Source organism: Pomacea canaliculata, linkage group LG6 (genome assembly GCF_003073045.1).
Source record: "Pomacea canaliculata isolate SZHN2017 linkage group LG6, ASM307304v1, whole genome shotgun sequence".
NCBI lineage: Eukaryota > Metazoa > Mollusca > Gastropoda > Architaenioglossa > Ampullariidae > Pomacea > Pomacea canaliculata.
Genome location: NC_037595.1, coordinates 13179962 through 13202755, shown reverse-complemented (window position 1 = coordinate 13202755; position 22794 = coordinate 13179962). Strand labels below are relative to the sequence as shown.

General features: G+C 44.9%; 1 protein-coding gene across 4 annotated transcripts; it reads left to right on the top strand.

The window, feature by feature from the left end:
* The first annotated feature begins 608 nt into the window (after window positions 1–608).
* On the top strand, window positions 609–19631 carry LOC112566304 (BTB/POZ domain-containing protein 6-B-like). Of its 4 annotated transcripts, none has more exons than XM_025242389.1 (3): window positions 609–943; window positions 16001–16269; window positions 18215–19631. In XM_025242389.1, exons 1-3 carry the CDS (start codon window positions 659–661, stop codon window positions 19017–19019), a joined length of 1359 nt encoding a protein of 452 aa, XP_025098174.1. In that variant the 5' UTR covers window positions 609–658; the 3' UTR covers window positions 19020–19631. The 4 variants fall into 4 exon arrangements, with proteins under 4 accessions (XP_025098174.1, XP_025098176.1, XP_025098177.1 ...); XM_025242391.1 differs by lacking the exon at window positions 609–943 and adding an exon at window positions 11129–12069; XM_025242392.1 differs by lacking the exon at window positions 609–943 and adding an exon at window positions 13757–13849.
* The last annotated feature ends 3163 nt before the right edge of the window (window positions 19632–22794 follow it).

Below are 22794 nucleotides of genomic sequence, written 5' to 3'. Positions count from 1 at the left end.
ATGTTTTCTACATTTTGTATTTGTAGCAGTCATATATATTTATACATCACCAAATAATTAGAAGAGGCTTTCACTGTCAGCATCTATTTTTCAGAAATGAGGCTCATTTACTGAATGTAGTGATGGTACCCAAAAAGCTCTCTACTAACGCATGTGTGCTGAATCAGATCCTTTACCTCATTGTTCAAATATTCGTTTACTTTCAAGTGTTTTTTACCACCCAGTAAACAGCCCAGAATAAATCCCTTATCATTCAGTACCACAATACGCAAAATATGGAATTCAAATGACAAATGACCAAATATATTAATCCCAGAGGATTACTACAACTTGTAAAAGTATGTTCATTTACAAAATAAAAAAGTGAACAAAGAAAAAAATAAAAATTAATACAATGTAATATTTGTAAGTCTACAAAACCCAGAGAAGAGAAACATTGCAAAAAGGACTCGATGTCCGAATGATGGTATTACAAGTCCGAATATAATTAAAAATAATCGTTAATGTCAACCCTTTGAAGACTACAGATTGTCACATCATAAACTTTTGTCCCGACAATCACAAACACGTTCAAACTGTTGCTACAGACCTGCGGTTATTTCGTGCACGACTCTTGTAAAGTCAGCAAGTGTGACGCGGGCTTTAGCCAGCCGACACGATGTCATGCGCCAGGTCGCGCGCGGCGCTGCAGTTGTACGCAGCTCGTGCTGTCGGCAGGCCGTCTATTCTCGCCAACCTCGGCAAACCTACTTCTTGTCTCATCGATACCCGTGCCTTTCCCGTCTACCTTTGTTTACATGCGAACTGGACAAAGGATGACTTGGTTGTGGGCGCCCCCAGGCGAGTGCTGTCAGCCTCAGTGGCCGACACGGCAGTGACACGAACACTACACAGGCGGCTGACTACACGCTGCTGCACTGCACACCACCTCGTCACCAGCCAGGTACAAGCTTTTCTTCACTTGTTTATACCTCGTTAATTAGGCTCGCGACCGATGAGATGGAACGCCAGTCCGTGAACTTAGAGTGACCCTTGTAATTATTGGGATGAAGTTTGTGTCTGTACTCCATCACTTTGTTAGCTGGGTGTCAACATTCATGGTTTGCCTGCACTGTGGCTGTCACAATGACACACAAACACACAGTCTACACGCTGACTTACATCGGGAGTTTCTCTAGCCGCCTCCACTCGCTGTGGTGTGTAGTGTGTAGTCGCTGTGTATAGACGTGTGTAGTCGCTGTAGTCTACATTCAGAGAAGGTATAGACGAATCTTTTGTCTGTGTAGCCAGCGTGTGTATTTGGGGGACGGTGTGTGACATGTTGTGCAAACTTCAACCCAGACAAACAGGTCTTGGCTTCAACATTTTTAAAGATTGAAACCTGAGCTTTCAGGTGTGTTGGAGATCATCGTGTACACGGCTCTTACCTCAGTAGGTCGTGCCAACCGACAGTCACCCCACAACAGATACAAACACAGACTTGTATGGGTACAATACATCCCTCTCTTCTGTCCCTCCCTCCTTCTTTCTCTCAATAAAATGATCGAAGTCTTGTCCAACCACTGGCTACTGGCATGTCATCTAACAGCTGTCACTGATAAGTTATCTTTATGGTAATCTCGTCAGCAAGAGCTCTTGACTGAAGCAATTCCTTCTCCTTGACTACCTGGCTTGCCAGTGAGTGAATCCATTTAGATGTTTATTTTTAATATTCTTTCGCTTTTTGTGATGAAAACTTTAAAAATTACTTTTAAAAAATAATACAACAAAACAAACTTTTTTTTTCTTTCCTCTTCTTTAGAGGTCTTTTTTTAGAGGTCTTTCTTCCCTCCTTAAAGGAGGTACTTAAAATTTTTTACAATTGTTATAAATATTAGTGTGAGCAATAAAATAGCCTAAACAGGGTGACAATACCTTGCCATCGCCATATTTATGACTTTTTTTCCCTGGACTAAATTTTTATTCATATTTAAGGTCTGTGATGGAGTCTTACAAAGTGTGAATACGAACATCAAACGATATATCGGACGCTGGGTGTGTATGTATACAGTCTGCTGACTGTGCAACTGTTGAAACCTCTCCAATACCCGACAGTTATCGGCCGGGATCAATAGTGTTTGGTCAAGGAAGAAGTAATCATTGATTCGCGAACAGCAAAGCTTTCACGCCCTCGGGAAAGAAGGGGAAAATCCCGGAGTGTGGAGGAAATGTTCGGACATGTGGAACTGTGGTCACAGGCGGTGGTCGATGGCTGGAGGTGAGCAAAGCATCCCGAGTGTTTGATGTGCTCATTGTTTTCACGCCTGCCACGTTTGTCATCCGCTTCTTAACGTGTTGAACGCCGGAGCGGGATGCGACCGCTGGAAAGTCGGGACTGAGTGGCAGCTGCAGCGTCAGATGTAACTCCGTTACAAACCGCCAGGTGTAACAGGAGTAACGACTGTCAGATGTAACACCGGTAAGGGCATACAGTCAGGGCTGTGTGTGTGTGTGCACGCGCGCCTGTCACGCTGCAGGCGACAGGTGAGAGGATATCTCTCACCAAGACAGGTGCACATTTATTTAATTTAATTTTTTTAATGTAAATAAGTTTCGAATGGCGCAGCTGCTGAAAAGGTATAATTGGGACATAGGATAAACCTGAGAGATGTTTGATTTTGAAGTCTTCCCCACACGAGTTTTGACCTGCAGAACTGTGTTGTGGGTTACGGAGCTGGTGCCGCGCGTGTCACCAAAGTAACGGCGAACCATTCGATCACAAACTGTGAGTCAGCGGTTCTGTCGTCTGCAATGCGAGCCTCGGATTAAACAGTCGGAGGTACATTTCTTGACTGCACGCCGCCAGGTAATCAAGATGGAGGGCCTCGAGCCAGATCGCGCACGTCACGTGCCCGGACAGGCTGTTTGTGGCTATAGATGCTCGACACGTCACGCGCTAACCGCACGCTTACTGAACGTGAGCACGCACGTGTTTCGACTGTACTAGCAATTCCTCGATTTGTAGCAAACACACACATACACACGAAACTTCTTGTAGTCGTGTTGTGGATGATGTTGCTATTAGTAACGCGAAGGGTTACCTTTCAGGTGTGGGTTTGTTTGTTTTCGTCCACCGGTGCTCCACGAGTGCCCTCGTCCTCACCCTCGCGGTTCGTGCGTGTGTCCGTGTGTGTGTAAACTCTGTGCGTGATCTAGTTTCTCGCCACCTGACAACAAAAGGCTGTGAGCAGTGAGCACGCCATGTCACCGTGGCGAGCCGTTAATTAAGCATTATTACGCCGGAGACGGGTCTGGGTGTGGGGTGGGATGGTGGAGGTGGTTATGATCGGTTAGGGAGATCCCCGGCTGTCACTCCGACTATGATCCTCTCTCTTCCTTGTACAACTTTCGAGTGCGCGTGCGTGCTCAGCATTATACGCAGGTGATAATTTACAGTCACGCGACCGTGTGTCTTGTGTGTCACATACAGTTTGAGTGTGCTTGAGCCTCGGTGAGCATGTTATTATGTAATTTACTGCTTCATCGTCTGTATGGGTCTAGAAGGTGTTATGTAATTTACTGTTTGAGAGTGTGGCCGCACTGAGGTTCTCGGTTTCATGAACGTCCGTGAGTCGAACGACTTCAAAAGTTTGATACAAATTCTACATTTTTATTATTTTTATCGGTAATTTTTGATTGCACGCAGGGTAATTCGTCTATGCCTCTGTAAAGGGCTTTGTGTGAATTCAACATTTAATTTTTGAGGTGATGTGATCTGTGCTTGTGAGTTACTTCTGGATTTCACAGATGAAAGGGCGAAATGTCCCTTGTGAACCGGTCGACCTTTTGTACAATGTTGTCTCTTCGCCGGCCAGTCCGTACTGTTAAAGCGTTTGTTGACAAACCGCGAATTCTTGTCCGACAAACATGGAAACTGCGTGTTTGAGGCCACTAGTGGTAGATGCTAGACGTTTGCTTACATAGTTTATGGTTTATGTAACTTCGTCTGTGAACACCTTTTGGGCAGGAGACGTTGCTGATGCTCTAACGTGAGATATATGATCTTCAGATATACGAGCGTCCATCCGCGCGCGCACATGTGTGCGTGTGTGTGTGAGAGAGAGTGCGTGTATGTGTGCGTGCGTGTGTGTGTTCTGCGCGTGCGTGCTCGCGATGAAGTAGCGCTTTCCTGATGTACAGGTATTGAGGGACTGACACGCTATAGTAACGGTCGTATTATTCAAAACCAGCGAAGCCCCCATTCTCATTGTTTTTCATTTCCTCCCTCCATTTTCCTTTATATTGCATGAGGACAAAGCCCGGCTATACACTCCCCTTCAATGCTCGCACAACCTGTTCCTAGGTCTTTCCTCCTCAAGCGATGTTGGAAGCCATACTTGCTTGTTCTTCTCGGCTCCCATTACCTCCGTTTCCTCCCCCACCAGCTCTGCCAATGCAACGAAGAAGACGAGGTTCCTGTCGATTGATTGAAAAATGAAACAAATATATTGTTGAGTCGATAGCACGGATGAGTGGTTCCGTGCCGGTAGTAAGGCAGCAGGATTCGTATTGACAACCGATGTTCCTCAGCAACGCCATTTGAGGGCTCCGCGAGTCCTCTGCGGTAAACGGTACAAGATGCCAACAGAAGTCCTCTGAATCAGTCGAAATTCCATGTATTAATGAAGTCTCTCTCCCTTTTACGCACAATCAGTTACTGAGGTCAGGAGGTCGAAGGCGCACGTGCGGTTTCTCGTGCGCGCCAGGCGATGCCAGTGTAGTGTTATCTGTTGATGAGCGTACGTCACAGGGGCGAGGCAACGGTTGAAATGAGGACCGACGTAAGCGACGAGGTGAGGGCCGAGTGAGGGCGCCCATCCGGCCTGACAGTAGCTGGAGAAACTCTGGCATCCTACAAACGGTTTCCCGACAGCCTTTGGACTGATTGGTGAAAGTCGCAATTAGTGTTACAGGGCCGCTACTCAAGATTTCACATTTTAAACACTTTAGGTCTTTGTTTGTTTACATAAACATTTATATATAGAAACACAGTGACAGCACAATTTTATATCTAGTTTAACAAAAAATGGTTTAAATAAGATTAAACTGACAGACTTTCGTTCCTGTCAGCACATTTTTCGTTTCTTTAGAACAGTTTTAGAAATATTATGCAGCTAACCTCTGCAGAAGTCGTGGTATATGAGATTTCATGAAGAATTGAGGTGGAAGTGTGGGTAGGGGACACAGGCCTACAGAAACTGTATTGAACAGGAAGTGATGTGATTGTTTTTGTAGGGGATGGATTGAAAGAATTATATCAGTCAGCACACAAGGTATAGATTTACTGCGCCGTAAGTTCGTGCTGATGGGTGTTCTTTTTTCTGTTTTTGTTTTTTGTTGTTGTTGTTTTTTTTTTTTGTTTTGTTTTGTATTTTTTTTTTTTTGTTTTTTTACTGTCTGTCTTTTTAGAGAGTAGAGTGTGTGTTGAGTGTGTGTATGTGAAAAAGAGAGACAAGTCAGTATTCGGCAGGTTTTTAATTTGTTGTTGTTGCTTTTTTTTTAAACAAGTATCAGGTGATATTTGTAAAACACTGTACATGCCAGGATACAGTGTTCTGCGTGTTGTTGTTGTTATTATTATTATTGTGGGTAGACACTCAACACATGTTTATATGACATAATCGTTAAACAAGTATATTAATGCTTGTCCCCTAGCAAAGATAGGTTTTGGCTTTGTCTGAGTGCATTGCGTAATCGTTGCGTTGGAAACAGGATTGAGGTGAAGTGTCAGCGCGGTGCTTGCGTGTAACGGGTTACCTGTAATCCTGCTCAACGGTCCGCGAGGCGGGGAAAGGATTACAGGGTGACTGAACGAAGGGATCGCGGCTCCAGTCGGAGCATTGAGCTAACCCTCCCCACAGAACAATGTATATATTGCGTCATCAGAGAAAGACTGCAGGTCAAACAAACACAAACACATGCACATACAGACGGACCCGCGCACACACATGCACACACAGACGGACGTACACGCACACACATTACCATCACCATCTGTCTGCTATCTCCATACACAGATCGTACCCAGAATTCCACGGATGTGAACACCGAGCTGAACGATCCATTCATGTTCTCGAGTCTTCCAGCCCTAGTCTACATCTTATGCTTCAAACAATTTCTTCTGCCTGAGGCATTAAGGAAACAGAAAAAAAATTCCGTGATTGGCAGTTATCATCGTCAAAGAGGTTTCCAGCTTGACATGGAGCTGAGACTATAGTATGGCAGCGAACGGTTAGGGGGGAGAATTTAAATGTCAGGAAGTACTTCTTTCCTAAACAAAATGTTACTGGGTTATACTGTTGCCTGGCAACGTAAAATACGAGAACTGTCAGACAACGGAAAAGCCTTGACGAGCGCCTAATGCAAATGTCAAAAAAAAACCTTTTTTTTTTAAACCTTGGAGACATAAAGATGCCCACGTGGTATTAAGAAAGGTCGAACGCCCACCAGGTGAACACAAGCAGTAGAGATCAGCTGAAAGCTGTGGTTCTGACAGAAATCGAATCAATCTCGTGACGAGTTCAAGCAAGGCGATTGGCTTACCTGAAGTCCCAGTTCTGACTGCGGAAAAGAACCGGAAGCTAAGACGGTAAGGCCACGTCATCGAGCAACGGTTTTTACGAACATTTTTCTGCACATCGGCTGCCGGGCAATCGTCTGGCCTACATCTGATGTTGTTGGCAGATCATGACAGGGGTGAGAAGCCGTGACGGAGAGCAGGCAATGGTCATAACAGGGGCAGACAGGGGTTAGCGGCTTTGATGGTGATGGGAAGGAAGAGGTCAAATATCAACCCAGGGTCCTGAGGGCGAGAGAGTGTGTGTGGTGTAAAACACAAGAGAGACATAAAACTACACACGCAGAAAATAGAGGACGACTGTTGACACACATCCCGCTAACCCTATTTAAAGAAGGGCAAAGGGTAATGCTTGCAGATTAACTCCGGGAGATGCCGAGTGTCTGTTGTCGCTAGGAGTCGCCACAAGACACTCATCACTGCAACCTGGTGGTCTGGGCACTTAAACACTTACTGCATAATTTTTTTAAAAGAGATTACATCTATACACATACCATTGTGTTCTTTTTCACTAATATTTGCGTGGAATTTTCTTCCTAACTAACCTTTTTAACAGGGCACACGTCTTCAAACATTTGGCAAAGTTGTGTATGAAGATCACGGGAGACCTGTCGTTGTACAACGAATGTCCAGAACGTGGGAACTTTGATAAACACAAGTCTAAACTCGTTTGCCTATACAATGGGACTTTAAAGGTTACCCTTCCCCTGTTCAGAACGGCTATAAAAGTACTGACTAGTTCTTATTTTGTTTTTGATGTCCTCGAAATGTCCAGAAGCCACTTTCTTTGTTCTCATACCCTTGCCATCGTTCTCAATATATGTAAAATAAAGCTAACTAATGAATAAATGTAAAGTGTCACACAAATAAAACTTTCAACCCCGTCAGTACTGTAAACTCACTTTTCGTCTGCCTTGCAAAGTTTCTTCTCGGTTAATTCATTGTACACACGTTTCTAGAGACTGCTGGTGCAAAAGGTCAGGTGGTGGCGACCCGGCAGCAGGTCACTTCGCCACCAGAGTGCGTGGACCATGGGGTTAGAGAGAAGAGCAAGCAAACCTCATTTAAGGACTCGACCTCGCGACAAGGGGTGTTGGCATCTTGTGTACATTGAAGCGTGCATACATTTCAGCCAACGACAGGCGTTGTCGGGTGCAGGATCTTTTACTGTGTGGATCCTTTAATCCACAGAGGGGAGACACAGGCTCAACGTGTGTTTGTGTGTTGAATGGCGAGAAAGGTCTTGTCAGAAATTGTTGGAATTATTGCCATTTTTAAGGACTAGCGGGGTGAACATTGTTTCTTTTTCTAATGTTTGGGTAAAGCCAGGATTTGTCATCTCTGAATCTGGGGGATATATCCTTCCGGTCTCGACATTCACCTTGAGGAACAAGATGAACAGGTCAAACTCGGGACATCAGGTTACTTAACATGTGATCCCTGCTCTCCCATTTCACGAAGAGCAGGATGTGCTACAGAAGCCACACAATATTTCCCAAGATGCATTTGCGTCCTTCCCTACAAGAGTTCAACGGATCCATGTAGACCTGTGTACTGTCGACCACCCTTACCAATGGAGATGTTTACGGGTGTTTTGAGAAAGGAAGTGAGGTATTCACGTTGATTGTGGAAATATTATCTCACACTTTAGTGCTTTACCCTTCATTATAAAAAATGCACCCTCTACCCTTTTAATTTAATCTTACTTCGTGATCAGCAATTAGTGATTAATGTCACCCTATCCTGCTTGCTTCAAACATACTAAATTTTTTACGGCTGATGATGCAATTTGTGGCTTTTTCGCGAATTTTCTAATTTGTTTTCAAAGAAGTACTTTTTCTACCACCGTTTTTATCTCCATGGTTTAAAAATACCCGTTCTTATGGTAAATTTTGGTCTTCCGATGAAACTGTTGTAACCCTTTTGAACCTCCTTGTCATCGGATCTCGTCTCGCTTGCTTTAGCAATTCATCTTCCCAATCCTGGCTTATCCTGTTTATTTTGATCTTACTTATTCTGCCAGTTTAACATTTTTGATGGTGTTATAGTATTTGCAGCTAACAGGAATTGAAATACTAACAAACAGTTCCAGCATAGAGCCTTGCTATCTCCCGGCGTTTTAAGATTTCTCATTATTTGCACGTCTGTCCTTTCAAGTGGCAAGTGTTGGCGAAGTGTCAATATGTTGCAGGCGTGGGAAATTAGCTCGATTTTATCAGAGGAAGTTAAAAAAAGGCGATTGGATGTATATAGAAAAAAGGGTGACATTTATTATTGCCTTTTATCGAGTCTTTTTTTAAAGTTCAGAAGTTCTCTCTTGGCACGACGACGAATTCAATCACCCGCCTATTAACAGAGGCTGGCATTTCTACATATTGTTCTTTACCCTTTTAAACCGAGTTACCTGTTACCTTTTATCGGTAAAGTATTCTGTAATCGCAGGTTGGTTTATGTAAACAAGATTGATCAGGCTTCACTGTTAATGAACAACGAGAGCGTGACACGTGGTCTCTGGAAAAACGATAACAAAGGTTGAAGCAGGAGGTCTGAAACATTGCCAAGCTGATAGAAAAATTAAACCACAAAAGAAATGAGTGTTGATCAATCAGGAAAGCATTAGATAAAAGGCATTGTTTGACATTTGTTAGAAGGCAATTCATAGCATCCATATTTGACAGTGAAGGACGCAAAAATATTTTTTTAAAAAATCTGATAAGAAACAAAGTGATCGTGAAAACTCGCATGAAAAGTCTCTGTAAAAGTTGAAGAGAAAGACTCTTCTTAATTAGGCAAATTATAGATCAATGTTCGACCAAGTTTGGCAAAGCTTTTCTATAACAGTCATATAAAAGAACTTCCTTAACCGACAGACAGACGGTGGTGTGAGAGGGAGAGAGAGAAGAGGGCAGGGTGAGCATCTTCGTCAGGTCAGATTAAGGTCGCACAGCACTTTTGCAAATGTCTCGTGTGTCACCTACCACCCTCGCAGGGAAGAAAAGAGTGTTTGTTTAGTCTGTAAACATGGTAAACATTGCCTGTGAACCCAGTAAACCTGTCGTTCTACCGCGCAGCTTTCGAGGGCCGGTGTGATGGTGGTGTCTGATTCAGCTAAAGGACTGCGCACACGTCGACACGGAGAGTGTGGAAACCGGTTTCTATGAACTGTGATCCCACTCTGATCACACAAACTGCTTCATAAAGTCTGTCACTGACGAGTGACATTCTGTTGACTGATCACCTGTTTAACCCAAGTCTCTCAGGTGCGCGAGAACGACATTAAATAAACCGAACGGCAGAGTGAGGGAGCGCGGGGGATTGTGGGTATTTGGTCAGTGTAATAGAGTTGGCGGTTTTATTGTCATTTTGTACACAGTGTCCGGGAGTTTTAAGGTCGATTCTTGGCGAGGAAAGGGGATACATATTTACGGCGGATTTTCCCCCTGGATTTTTGCCACGTCACCATACTTTACTCACATTACTGAATTACCCCGGGATAATGAATGAACTGCAAGGTCAGAAAGCCCTAACCCTTGTTTTACTTCCTGCAAGTCACGTTTTCTATACCCTTTGTAAATAAATATTTACCGTTCTTTATCATAAAGTGTTTACATTTGCGACATGTCGTGTGTGTTTAGCATCAGATTAATTAACTTGTTATTAAAATCAATCCCGGTCGTTAATTAATCGTTAAGTCGTTAAGTAACCGGGGAGACATCACGACAGCCCCGAGACACGAGCTCTCAATCCAGGTGTCGATGATGTATCAGGTTTGTTATCACTAGACAGCAGACGACAGATGCAGTGACGTAACAGGTCTGTGAGGAAAGCTCGGCATCGTTCGCGACTTCAGACAGGTGTTCTCACTGTCCGTGATGGCTACTCGGCGGTCTGACCTGAACTGTCTGACCTTTGAACCATGTTATTCAGTACGTTTTAAGAGACTGCATGGATTGGTTGAATTCTAGGGACGGACTCTCTAATCGTTCTGTACATGCAGGCGCACGCGTCAGTAAATCCAGTGGACAACGCAGTACATCCGCAAAGAGAAAAAAAACATATTCAGGTGCACGCACACCTGCAGGTGCGGATCCACGTTGACAGCAGACTGACCACCCATCCTCCCTACTCCTCCCTACACGTCCTTGTAGCAGATCAACAAAGCGCTTCAAAATATCCATCGTAATTTCCATGCACCTGGAACGAAAAACAAAGATCGACCGACGGCGAGCAATAATTATCATCCCCATCCGGGTCATTAAAGTCGCTGTCTTTATTCCGATCTAGGCAGGTGCGTTCGATCGTCACTCATGGTCGATCATTTCCCCAAGGTCTTGGGAGGGCGATATGCAGATGTATTGAGCTTCCATAGCTTTCGTCGCCTGTTTTATTCTGTTGATCGTCGCATCATTTTTCTCAACGACAACCACCTTCACATCTCAAGTCTCGTGTCTTCACCCCAGAAAGTCAGGTTCAATAACTCTTTTTTTTTGGTGGGGAATTCCCTTGGGGAAGTCTCATCGTCACAGTCATCCGTCATAATTAAGGATCATTGGCCGCTCCTCAGAGAGTGATAACCGTTCACGTGACGTCACAAGCCGTTATGTCGGACTCTCACGTGGAGCTAAGGTAATGTGACGAAGGTAAAGGTTATCACGACTGACAGCACTTGTAAACATCGCGAGGCGCCAGCCACTTCCGACAGACCTCATCAGCGTTATCTTCAAGGTCTCTGAGCGAGACTGGCCAGCAACAACAATCGCAGTTTTAACTGGTGTTGACAAACATCTGCAGCATCCATTCATTAATTTACGTACTTTGAGTTTGGAAGACTTGTGGAGGGAGCTAATCCAGTTTAAGACTTCGGAGTAGAGTTGGAAAGTTATTTAAAAGATGGAAGTCTTCAGCTTCCGCTTAAAACCGTTGACATCGCAGCCTGGTTCACCGGTTTCGGGGAAATGTTCCAGCGTTTGCAGAGGTTCGCTGGCCACCGGAGTGTATCAGCCGCCGAACGAAGTGAAGAAGGGTGGGAAGAAAAGTAATTAGGAGCACAGTGGAGGTAAAGACACCCCAGTCAGTTGGAGGTTGATAGGCAGGCAGTGAAGAAAGAGAAACAGTTTAGTGACGGCGATCAGTCATGCGCTTGGAGCTTCATACGGGTAGCAGCCTTCTGAACGGGTGGAGGGTACGGAGGTGTGGCAACAGGGAGGTCAGCAGAGTAAGAGACATCAAGGTTGACGGCGACATCAGCAACCAAAAAGCGTTTGACGGTGAAGAGGTGGCGAGATGAAAACACAAAAACGAGTTTTACCCAGGAGGATCATTGGAGAGAGTGACTGACGCCAAGGCTCATGTTCTGGACAAAGAAAGTGTTTTCTCATACCCGGATTCTGCTGGTTATGCAGTGACCTTTGACAGCAGACATCAAAGCATTGCTGTCAGGTCATCAGTAACGGGTGTGTATAACATGCATGACCTCAGTTTAATTTATAGTATGTCACACTTGATGTCGCTTATGATAACACTTTCACGATGTTTAGAAGGTAGGACGGGTATCGCCAATGAATAATTAAATGAAAAATTGAGAAAGTAGACCATTTAATCGAAACAGGCTTTATTTAGTCCACTTTTGCGATAGTGTGAGAAAGAAGGAGTGTGTTGATTTATTTGTTGTTCCACCCCCAGTGATTGGCACTAAGGGGGGTGGAGATGAAGGAAGAGGAATCGAAGTACCCAGACATCCAGAAGCGCATGTCCCCGAGATGAGATCTGAACACTGGACCGTAGAGTTCTCACAACAGTCGCGACAAACGCTTGGTACCACTGTGTTACTGAGCCCCCGAGAATCATTGTCAGTGTCCATAAAAGATGTAATTGTCAATGTCCACAAAGGACAAGTCATTGTCAGTGTCAACAACAAATCGAACGAACGACGCGTAAACATGTTTGTTCAGCAAATGACTGCAGAAGATGGGTTGAGATGAGTTGTCCTCATTTTGGGTTACTTGTTTGATTGAAGGACATCTTCGCCAGAACCACTCCATTAATAATAAAAATAATACACTCGTAAGCGCTTGAGACAAGAACGAGACATCGATGCATACGAACGATGGAAAGATAAACAACAGTGGTGATGACTAATAAAAGACAAATATAGAAAATGCATACAGGAGCCAAGAAAGTATAACTAAGAGTATGGTGAGGAAGACAAGTAGGGAAATAGCAATAAACGGAAAAGCAGGAGAGGGGTTGTAAAATGATTCGATTATATGACTCGTGAAGAGTAATGGTCAAGGAAACAATGGATACAATGGTTGTTTTCTAGAATACAGGGTTCTGTTTGTAAGGAAGTATTTTGTTTGAGAGAAGGTCACACAAAAAGCCATCCTATGCAAAGTATTTTCTCTCATTTACACATGATTGGATAATCCGGGTGTGAGGAAGAAGGTTGAAATAACAAACAACGAACTACGAGGTTATGTGTTTCATAACTGGTTGGTCGGTTTTCAGAGCACTTGATGGCAATAAGTCCTCCTCACCACACAGCCTTGTCATCGGTGTTAGCGGCTGGTTTCAAGTATCAATCCAATCATAAGCCATGCCTAGATGTGATCCTATACCTTCACTGCTGACCTGTATCTGTGTCAGAGTGCAGCTTTGTTGACAGTAATGAGTAAAAAAAGATTTTTATTGTTCATTCAGCATGACGAAAGCCTTGTACTGGCTGACATAGGCGCTATTTCTGCGCAGATCGCTCCGCCACACAGACAAAACATTACACCCCAGAGCTGATGAGTTCACGGCTAATTAACAGTTTCTTCTCCAGCAGTTCCTACACTTACCTACCCTAGTTTCTGTTTCTGTGTGCGGGTATTGATGGCTGCCGACTAATCTCGTGAAGTCTCAAGACGAACTCTCGTTGGTTCATTCACGCTTCTGGTCGTACGCCCGAACATGTTCTGTGATACTAAATATGGTTTCAATGTTACCCCGAGAGTCGATCAGATGTGTGGAGGATTGTCAGCACCATGTTTCTGGATATGTGCTTCGTGCTGCTGCTCGGTGGACCGTGACGCTGATCGCTCCTTACAGCGCGAGGTGCTCCAGCAGCATCAGTAGCATCGCGCTCTTCTGGAGACGCGCGGTCGCTACTACACGTGTCATCCTTGTGTCACACAGGGTGACATAAGGTCAAGCCAGTTTGCACAACGCGGGTGGCCGAGCCGCACCCGTTGCGTGAGTAATTTTTTTTATATTGTTTTTGCTTGGTTTGAAAGTCGGGGATAGAGTAAAGGAAGTTTAATTGTTCTGTTGACGACTAAAGAAAGAACGCGTAAATGTCTGAGTGAGCGAGAGCGACTGACAGTTTGAAACAAGGGGTTGATGGGGTTGAAAATGCAAAACAGCTGTGGGGGGTGACAGAGGATGAGGAGGGGAGGAGGGGACAGTCAGAAGAAGAGTTCGCCTTCTGCAACAGTTGTGGGAGGATGGAGATGTCTTACCGACACCCTCACGTGGTAGTGTAAGATCGAGGGTACATCCTCACGAGGAAGAGAGGCGAAATTATCTATTTCCTGCACGCGCGTCGGGGGGTCACGTGGAGGCACTGTTACTTGTGACGGGTCACCGGCCTCTGCTCCAATGACCTCTAGTACCCATTTCCTGGCGTGTTCATCAGGGATTTTTGTTTTATTTTAAACACACTGGTGGCAACAAAACATTTTTTCAGCACTTTATATTTTATAGAGCCCCGTCGATGGTTGTTCGTGGCGTGGCTGTAAACACTTCACAAACCGATTGATAACTCCAACAGCTTTGTTACTCGAGATTGCATGACCCTCTTTGACCTTTCTGCGCATGCGTATAATGCCGAAAGTTTTGCCCCGATAAGAGCAGAAGGGCACGAACGGATTGGTGGGGAGGGGAGCAGGGACTGAGTGGGTATGGTAGCTACATGCATTCAGCAAACAAAGCAAACTGTGGAGTGAGAAAGACAAAGGTTGACTGTATATACGGCAGGTAAGTTAACATTAATAATAGCCAGGTAAGGTAACATTAATAATATCAGTGATGTTCCTTCGCCTCACTGGCTTGTAGTCTCGTGATGTGTGTTTACATGGTTGGCTCCTTTGCCTTAGTTACTGGCTCAGCGTGTAAAACACCGAGTTTGTTTGTTTGGGTTTTTTTTTTTTTTTTTCTCTCTCTCTATTCACGATGAGATTCCTTGTTTCAGTTTCTTGCGATTATAACTTTTTTTTGTTTCTGATGAACGGACCATGCACTCATAACCTTATTATTACTATTTACGAGCTTTGTGCCTCGTCGCTACGTGTATCTGTGCGTGTACATGGTATCGATGTTCATCCAGCCTCTTGATCCATGGATTTTTCCCCCGACTGATTCTTGATAACTCATACTTCCTCGCATCCGGAATGGATAACCTTGTGTCCGTAACAGTTGTTTGTTGTTTTTGTAAAGAGTTTTGAACCTGTCTTGATGGCACTATAGAGTATAGTCGTCGTCGTCGTCGTCGTCGTCATCATCATCATCATCATCATCATCATCATCATCATCATCTCAACAACAGCTCATTTATGCTCTGCTTCTATTATAATCCACTTTCGAGCACAAGTTAATGAAAAAAAGTTATCATAAATATATTCTCACTGTGCTTCGTGCCGGTCTCAAGACAGACCTTGGCTGAGATCCACATGTGTTTATGTCTCCTGCCCACAAATATAAACAAAATATCGAAGGACCCGTTTGTTTTGTGTACGATGTGACCGGTGTTGAGTGCGGTAACGGATTGTGCTTATCCTCCACTTTCATCTATCAGGATATTACCGAGTCACGGGTGTTTGTGCACGCTGGGGTTCATAAACCTTTATCGCTAGGGCCTGGCCCACTTAGCCCACTATCAGTGGGCCCGCTGATCACAGTATCTGTCATAGAAATATGATGACAGGGGGAGAAAGAGATCTTGGTTTCTTCTAGAGATTGAGTTGGTTCGCTGGTGTCCAGCCCTTTTGTTGAACTATTTCTTCCGTTTGTCTCGTGTGGGGGGGTAGCAGGGCAAGGTATGATACCTGTGGGTGGGGTTCAGTGTTGTTTATTGTGGAGAAATATGTTTAAGTCACAAACGAGCGTGAGCTTGCTACTAGAAAATGCTTAGTTTCATCTACGTGCTCGACTGACATGTAAATAATCAGCTTACTTTACATGACTGCTATTTTTTTCTTTCCAGACATAAATACTCTCGTAAGGCCGGAATCTTCTTTAAAAAAAAATTATAAATTTTTGTTTTTATTATAATGAAGTCTACACAGCCTCGTTTTGCGTTGACAGTTTTTTTAGAAATGAATTCATTTTCTGAGTTTTCTTTTCCAGCATCGTGATCGAAAATTCCGTGCCATGGAAATGAGAGACTGGCAAGCTCATCTGTCTGCTCTGGAGTGCAACCACCACATGTTCGAGAACCAGATCCACTGTGACGTCAACTTTCGCGTGGGGTCACGTGGGCAGGTGTTGGGCGCCCACCGGTACGTACTGGAGTCTCGTAGTGACGTCTTCACCGTCATGTTCCACGGACCGCTGGCAGAGACTGGCATCATCGATGTTCCAGAAGTGGAGTTTGACGACTTTAAGGAATTCCTCAGGTATGTTGACAGGAAGAGGAAGTGAAGTTGTGTGTGTTGACGAGGGTGAGAATAAAGATTTGAGTCTCGTCTAAAGTTCGCGATAATTTTCTGTCGGAACCCACGGTTTCGCTTTTTTCTGTGATCAAGCTTTCATATCTTAATTTGCTCAAACCTGTATCTGGTCTGAAAAATCGCTGCTCCATGTCTTGTGAGTATTTTGGTGAATTCTTGGGGTCATTATTTGTCACGGGCTTCGATGTAGCTCCAGGTTAATAAAAAACACCATGCAGTTGTCACCTGCTGTATCGTTAATCATTTCAATTTCTGAAGAATATGTTTTTGTCTTCTGTCAACATGAGAGCCTACGAGACTATCTTTAGACTCTCTTGACACGAGAGTTCACGAGACTATTCTCTCGTCTCACTTTACTCCAGAGTTGAGCCTGTCCACTTCAAAGATAGACGTACACATGATTGTTTCCCAAAGCACGTGGTTGTATTCTTTGACCACCCTGAACCTACTTTACGATCATGATGGAACAAGAGTTTGAGGCACCAGTTCATTCGTTGTAAGAAACGAAACTGAGAATGGACGTTAATCTGATTGAAGTTCACACGGAAATGATCGCCAGGACGGCTTTGGGGTTCAAACCCAAACAAACTTCCGCAAAAGTCACTTGCGACAAGACCTCACATGCAGGACAGCCCAGGTTGACTTATTCTTCCCTGCTTATATATATATGTCATTTCTTTGATTGGACGATTTGGGAATTGATTCCTTACCCAGTTCCACGTGACGTTCCACTCATCGCAATATCAAATAAGAACAAATATAATATGAACATCATGGCAGTTACCAGGAGAACCATCTGTTTTCAACTGCTGCAGTCATGTTGGAAAAGGTTGGTCTGGCCTGAATGGAGTTGTTTATTCAAGGGTGGTGCTGGGAGACGGCAGACTACGCAAGTAGCTGCTGTTGTTGAAGGACTGTACCCGAGTGGTGGACGCAATATTGCACAAGCACAGCGGATTCATTATCATGAGTTTATGATTTACGAACTTGGTGACCCTGTACCCACTTGCACAGTTGGGCCCCTTTGCCCCTCAACCCCAGTCTGATCCTGGTTGTAAAGATAAAGAGAGATAACGAGACAGAAATGACACACACTAGGAACTTGTTACCCCAGCCACCACCACCATCCTCCGAACCGGTGAACTGACACCGGACCTTTCAAATAAAAGAGCAGGTAAAACAGAAAAAGTTTGAAGTCTCTATATCTAAAGACATCGTAAAAGAAACCACACGAGGTCTCTATTTGCATGCATCAACATACATTATAGACCAAGAAGGCAATGTCGTGACACCGTGACGCCATCTGAACGGAAATTGGAATCAGTTTTACTTTTATGACATTCCTATTTTCATAAAAATACCTTGACGATATTTCCGACTATCAGTTTAATAATCCATTTGCAAAATTTGTTTCCTTTAATCTTGCTTAAACTGTCTAAACTGAAACTTTATTGACATGACTCATCAATTATGAGGATGGAGCTTTGGTGTCACTGTCGTTGGTTGTACTGTGTGACTTGGACACCGTTAATGAGGACATTAGTTCAAAGCGTGCAACAGGTGAACCCAGCGGGTCAGTCGGTGCTTTCAAGCAGACCCAGGGTTTGTCCTCGCCTCTCCATGTCACTGTTCTGTCCTCTTTTTTTTTTTTTTTTTTTTTTTTTTTTTTGTTTGTTCGGTTTTATTTTTTTTTTTGTTTTTGTTTTATTCTTTTTTTTTTTTTGTTTGTTTCTTTTTTTTTTTTGGGGGGGGGTTTGTTGTTGTTGTTTGTTTTTGTTTGTTTTTTTGTCTTTTGTGTCCCTTTTGTCCTTCTCTCTTTTCTCCCAATGAAGACGATTGGTCAGTGAGCTTGTGTGGTTTCAAACATCCTCATCGTTTGTTGTCGTCACAGGTTCTTGTACACCGACGACGGCCCCATCGACGCCGACAACGTGCTGGTGCTGCTGTACCTGGCCAAGAAGTACAACGTGGACACACTGGTGCGGCGCTGCGTGGCCTTCCTGGGCGACAGCCTGTGCGCGGAGACCGCGTGCTTCCTGATGGAGCAGGGCCACATCTTCAGCGAGGAGGGTCTGCGGCTGAAGGCGCTGAACTACATCTGCGAGCACGCGCGCGTCGTGCTCAACGGACCGCACGTGCACGACATCTGCAACCGCTGCCTGGCCAGCGTCTTCCGCAGCGACCTGCTGCGTGCACCCGAGGTGGAGGTGTACGAGTGTGCCCTGCGCTGGGCGGCGGCGGAATGCGAGCGGCGCGGACGCGCGGACAGCGGCTGGGACCGCCGCACGGTCCTGGGGGCCAGCTTCAGCTACATCCGCTTCCCTTTGCTGCCGGCGAGATACTTCCTCGATCACGTGATGCGTTACGACATTCTGACGCTGCGAGAGAAGCTGGAGTTGACGCGCTTCTTCCTCGACAGCGACAAGTACCCGCTGCAGACCTTCTCCGTCCGCCCTCGAGCCTTCAAGGACCCTCCGCCTCTGATCCCCAAAAAGAAGGCGCCGATGCACCCGGAGACCGGCAGCTCATCCTCCACGGCCCAGCAGCAGCCACGTGGCGGGTGGCAGGCAGGTGAACAGGCGCAGTTCCTGGCCGGCACCGTCAACGATGTGCGGCGGAGGTTGTCGGCGCGGCAGCGGGGCATCACGCGCGGCATCAGCTTCGCCGCGCGACTGAGCATCTTCGAAAGTTTATAACGTGGTGAGCTGTTGACCGCACGAACCGACCCCAGACCAATGCTGCCTTTCCTTTAATTTGTGTGTTGTTTGGGAGCAGCAAATCCCCAGGTTAATTAATTTCCACGGCTTCGTGCAATTTGTGATTTCGGTGGCTGTTGGACCCACGGCAGCGTGGAGACTTCTTCAACAGGTGCTGCAGTCATGGCGCGGACTCAAAGTCCCTACACTACATACCTGAAAATGAAATTTGAGGCTCGGATCGATTTTGATGCTGTCGCAGACAGGTTGTTGACATCTGTGAAAGTATTGAAAACATCTTCCCATTTTTTCTGGAGATGGAGAGTGAATCATCAGTCTTGAGTAAAGCATCGGTGGATCGAACTAGACACAGCCTGGCTTGACTGATCACTGCTCATCAAGACTTGTATGAAGGTCTGCTCCCTCATTACATTGGCCCACGTTGAGATTTTCTGCCACTTCCTTCCTGTCTCAATTAGTCGTTTGCAAGAAGTGGATACCCTTTAATCGGCCTAGCTGCTGATCAGTTATGAGAAATCCAAATGCGCGTGTGTGTCTGTGTGTTGATAGATAAGCCAGTGTACATGAGCTGTTCAGATCCTGTCTGTGTGTTGATAGATAAGCCAGTGTAATGAGTTGTTCAGTTCCTGTCGTACTTTGTGTTCAGTTACCAAAAAATGAGACAGTGTTGCCCAGTCCTTGACAGCCTCGTCTGCAAGAAATCCCTCTTTGAAGCCAACACTCTTTAGGGACTTGAAGGGTCAGTCAGTCGCCTCCAGTGATTCTTGGTCTCACTTTGTTGGCCCACAAACGAGACTCCAAACTATTTGCCTCCAGTATGCTGACTGCACTGTAGTTGTGAGGAGACTGACCAACCTTATGACCACATGCTGTATTGACTGCTTCACCCAAGACCAATCGTGACATGGACGCCATCGTAAAATCAAGGTCCTACACCCATCATCGTCGCTTGCTCACCTCACTCCCACCCCCCACAATCAACGTACACCACTTGATACAAACCACCAGTTTCACCATCATCTTTGAGCCGTATCGAGATTGTCTTGTATCTAGGTTGAAAGCGATGCTGCTTATTAGAGACTTCGTTTGAACTTGTTCATTAACTTTGACATTTGACCTTAGAACATTTGAGCTTTGCTAACCGCAGTGTTGGGTCCGGTTATAAAGCTAGCTGCCATGCCGGACCTTGAGGTCTTCTGTGTTCAAGCCATGGACACTCGTCAGTAACCATTCCCCATTGTTTCCAAGGAGAGTAAACCTCCTGTTTGGCCTCAGTGTTATAATTATCTAATTATAATTATCTAGTGTTTACCGGGTTCTGGCGCCAAGCGACTGTCATCAAGCTTCGTCAAGTCGCCATGTCCCTGACGCTCAAGTCTTGTCCAGTTGCTCTGGCGGACATTTACAAGCGACAATCTGAACAGTATGTCCAGTGACCATAACCTGGAAGTTCAAACTGTGAAAAGTTGTTTTGACAATCCTGTGAGTGCATGGGGGAGTGTAGGCCAGGTGTGCATGTGTGAGTGCGAGAGAGAGTTGTTACCTGTGCCTTCTGTGTCCGATTGTTGAGTTGTTTTGTTGTCAAAGTTTATGTGATATCTGTGTTTTTACCTGCCAGTTTTGAAGCTGAAGTTTAACGATAACTTTAGCCGTATTGTGTGAGGACGATAGTCTGCGGTTTTTGTTTCAAAGACATAAAGGGAGGCGTGAGCTGATTCGGTTAACAGGAGGGACACTCACTGGCCGAGCTACAGGACTTGCTTGTGCCCTTAGTGCACAGGTCACACCTGGTGAGCAGACGCTGACGGCCATTTTAAGAGCTGAAGTAAGCATGAATCTTTGATTTCTGGGTTTAAGGAGCGCCCGAGGTCGAGAAGATTTCCCTACCTGGACTAGGTAAGAGTTAGGGAGGGTCGCTCGAAATGGATGAACAGGTGAGTCACTACAGGTGTTTGAAGTCATACACGTAGGAGCAACAGAAATTAAGGTTAGCGTCACTTTTAAAAAAATTATTTTAAAAAATACCCGCGTGTAGTGTGGCTGCCTGCTGGGTTAAGTCGTCTGCTAAGGTGCGCGGGGCTTTTATCCTGGGGCAGCGGTGCGTCGGTCGAACTTCGGCCTCTCTGTCGCGTTTCGTTTTCGCGCTGCCAGGAGACCGTGTGACGTCCTTCCTTGTTAGTGACGTTCGACACGCCACGTGACATGACAACACCAGAGGTCACAACGCTCTCGAGCCAACAGTGTGTGACAAGAGGTCACAGCACTATCTTATAGGATGTCACACCCTCTGACACCATGTCACTGGACGTCTGGTCGTGATGTCAGGACACAACCGTTGAGAATGTCCAACTGCCATTGCTGTATCTTTCCTGAACTGTTTTCGTTCATTATTCAATCTGACAAGGAACAAAAATAAAACCCGGAGTTAACCGTGCTACCCAGCTATTCCCCTGCCCCGGTTCTCTCCCGTAGCTATCTGTCATGTAGTGTTCACAAGTGTTCACTGTCGTTAGTGCGGCCGTCTCGCGCCAAGTCCCAGTATGAATAATAAACAGTATTGGTGAAAGCAGTGTAAATAATAAACAGTATTGGTAGAGTTAGTGGTGATGAAGGTAACTATCAATGATAGCAGCGATGTCGACAGTGATAACATCTCCAAACATCAGCAATAAAATCCTGTTTTGTTTCAACGACTTCGGGTTTGTTTATTTTATTTTTTTTTGTTTTTTGTTTTGTTTTTGTTTTTTTTTTTTTTGGGGGGGGGTTGTTGTTTTTTGTGTTTTTTTTTTTGGTTTTTTTTTTTTAGAACAAGTAATCGTTCATTATGGATAATACCATTTCAGTGCTAAAATACCCATACTGTGTGGTAACATAATGTCTGTAGTTTCATTGTGCATTGTTCGACGGATGTAATACGTGTGTAATGTCTGTAATGCCAGTCAGTGATAATTCTAGCTGTTTAATGCTGTACACCATGTTCGGTGTTCTTTTGAATGTGAATCGATGACACGCTAATGTTCCAAAGCGTCTATGGCATCAGAATGTATTCTAAGAGATTGTATGTATGGCTGCTTGTCATCTTGATGTTTGGATGGTTGGTTCATTTGTTTCTTCGCAGACGTGAACGAATGTAGAGACTTTTGCTCACGATTGCCATTAAAAAAAGGAAATTGATCCAGTGATAAGTTATCTCACCGCCTGGGGCTGGGTTCTAAAGCCACGAGTGTCGATAATCCATTCCATGTCGGAACAGCTCTCGCCGGGCGACAGTGGCGGAACACGTGATAGCTGTGCAATGTTGTTTGTAACAATGGGGAAGTGGGTCAATGATACATTACACCTCCACCTCTTCCACCCATCCACCCACCCCACACACGCATCTAACAGGCAGACGAGACAAATGATGATTCAATAATGGATAGCAAAAGGTCTGTAATTTGTGCACGTTGACAAACATGCATTTTTTATTAGACCAGAGTGTTGTGCTATCGGGGTTTATTGTCGACATCCCTGAACCTTAATGGTCAGGAAATTGACTTTAAAGTGGGTTTTTTTCCCGGTATGCATGTATAAATGTGTGTCGAACTACTCACTACTCACTCATGCACACTCTGGTTTGTAAGAGCCTCGTTAATACAAATATCTTTCAAGTGGTTCGTTCTGACAAAATCCTGGTTGGCAGATGTTTGGAGATGATATGCTGATGTAGTGATTTCTGTGCGTGAAACATTGCATAAAAATACATTTTTAAAAA

Bases quoted from the DNA above. Each gene is read 5' to 3' on its own strand.
- LOC112566304 (XM_025242389.1), top strand. From the start codon at position 659: ATGTCATGCGCCAGGTCGCGCGCGGCGCTGCAGTTGTACGCAGCTCGT. The intron at 944-16,000 runs GTACAAGCTTTT...TTTCTTTTCCAG, and splicing joins ACCACCTCGTCACCAGCCAG to CATCGTGATCGAAAATTCCG. The intron at 16,270-18,214 runs GTATGTTGACAG...TTGTCGTCACAG, and splicing joins GACTTTAAGGAATTCCTCAG to GTTCTTGTACACCGACGACG.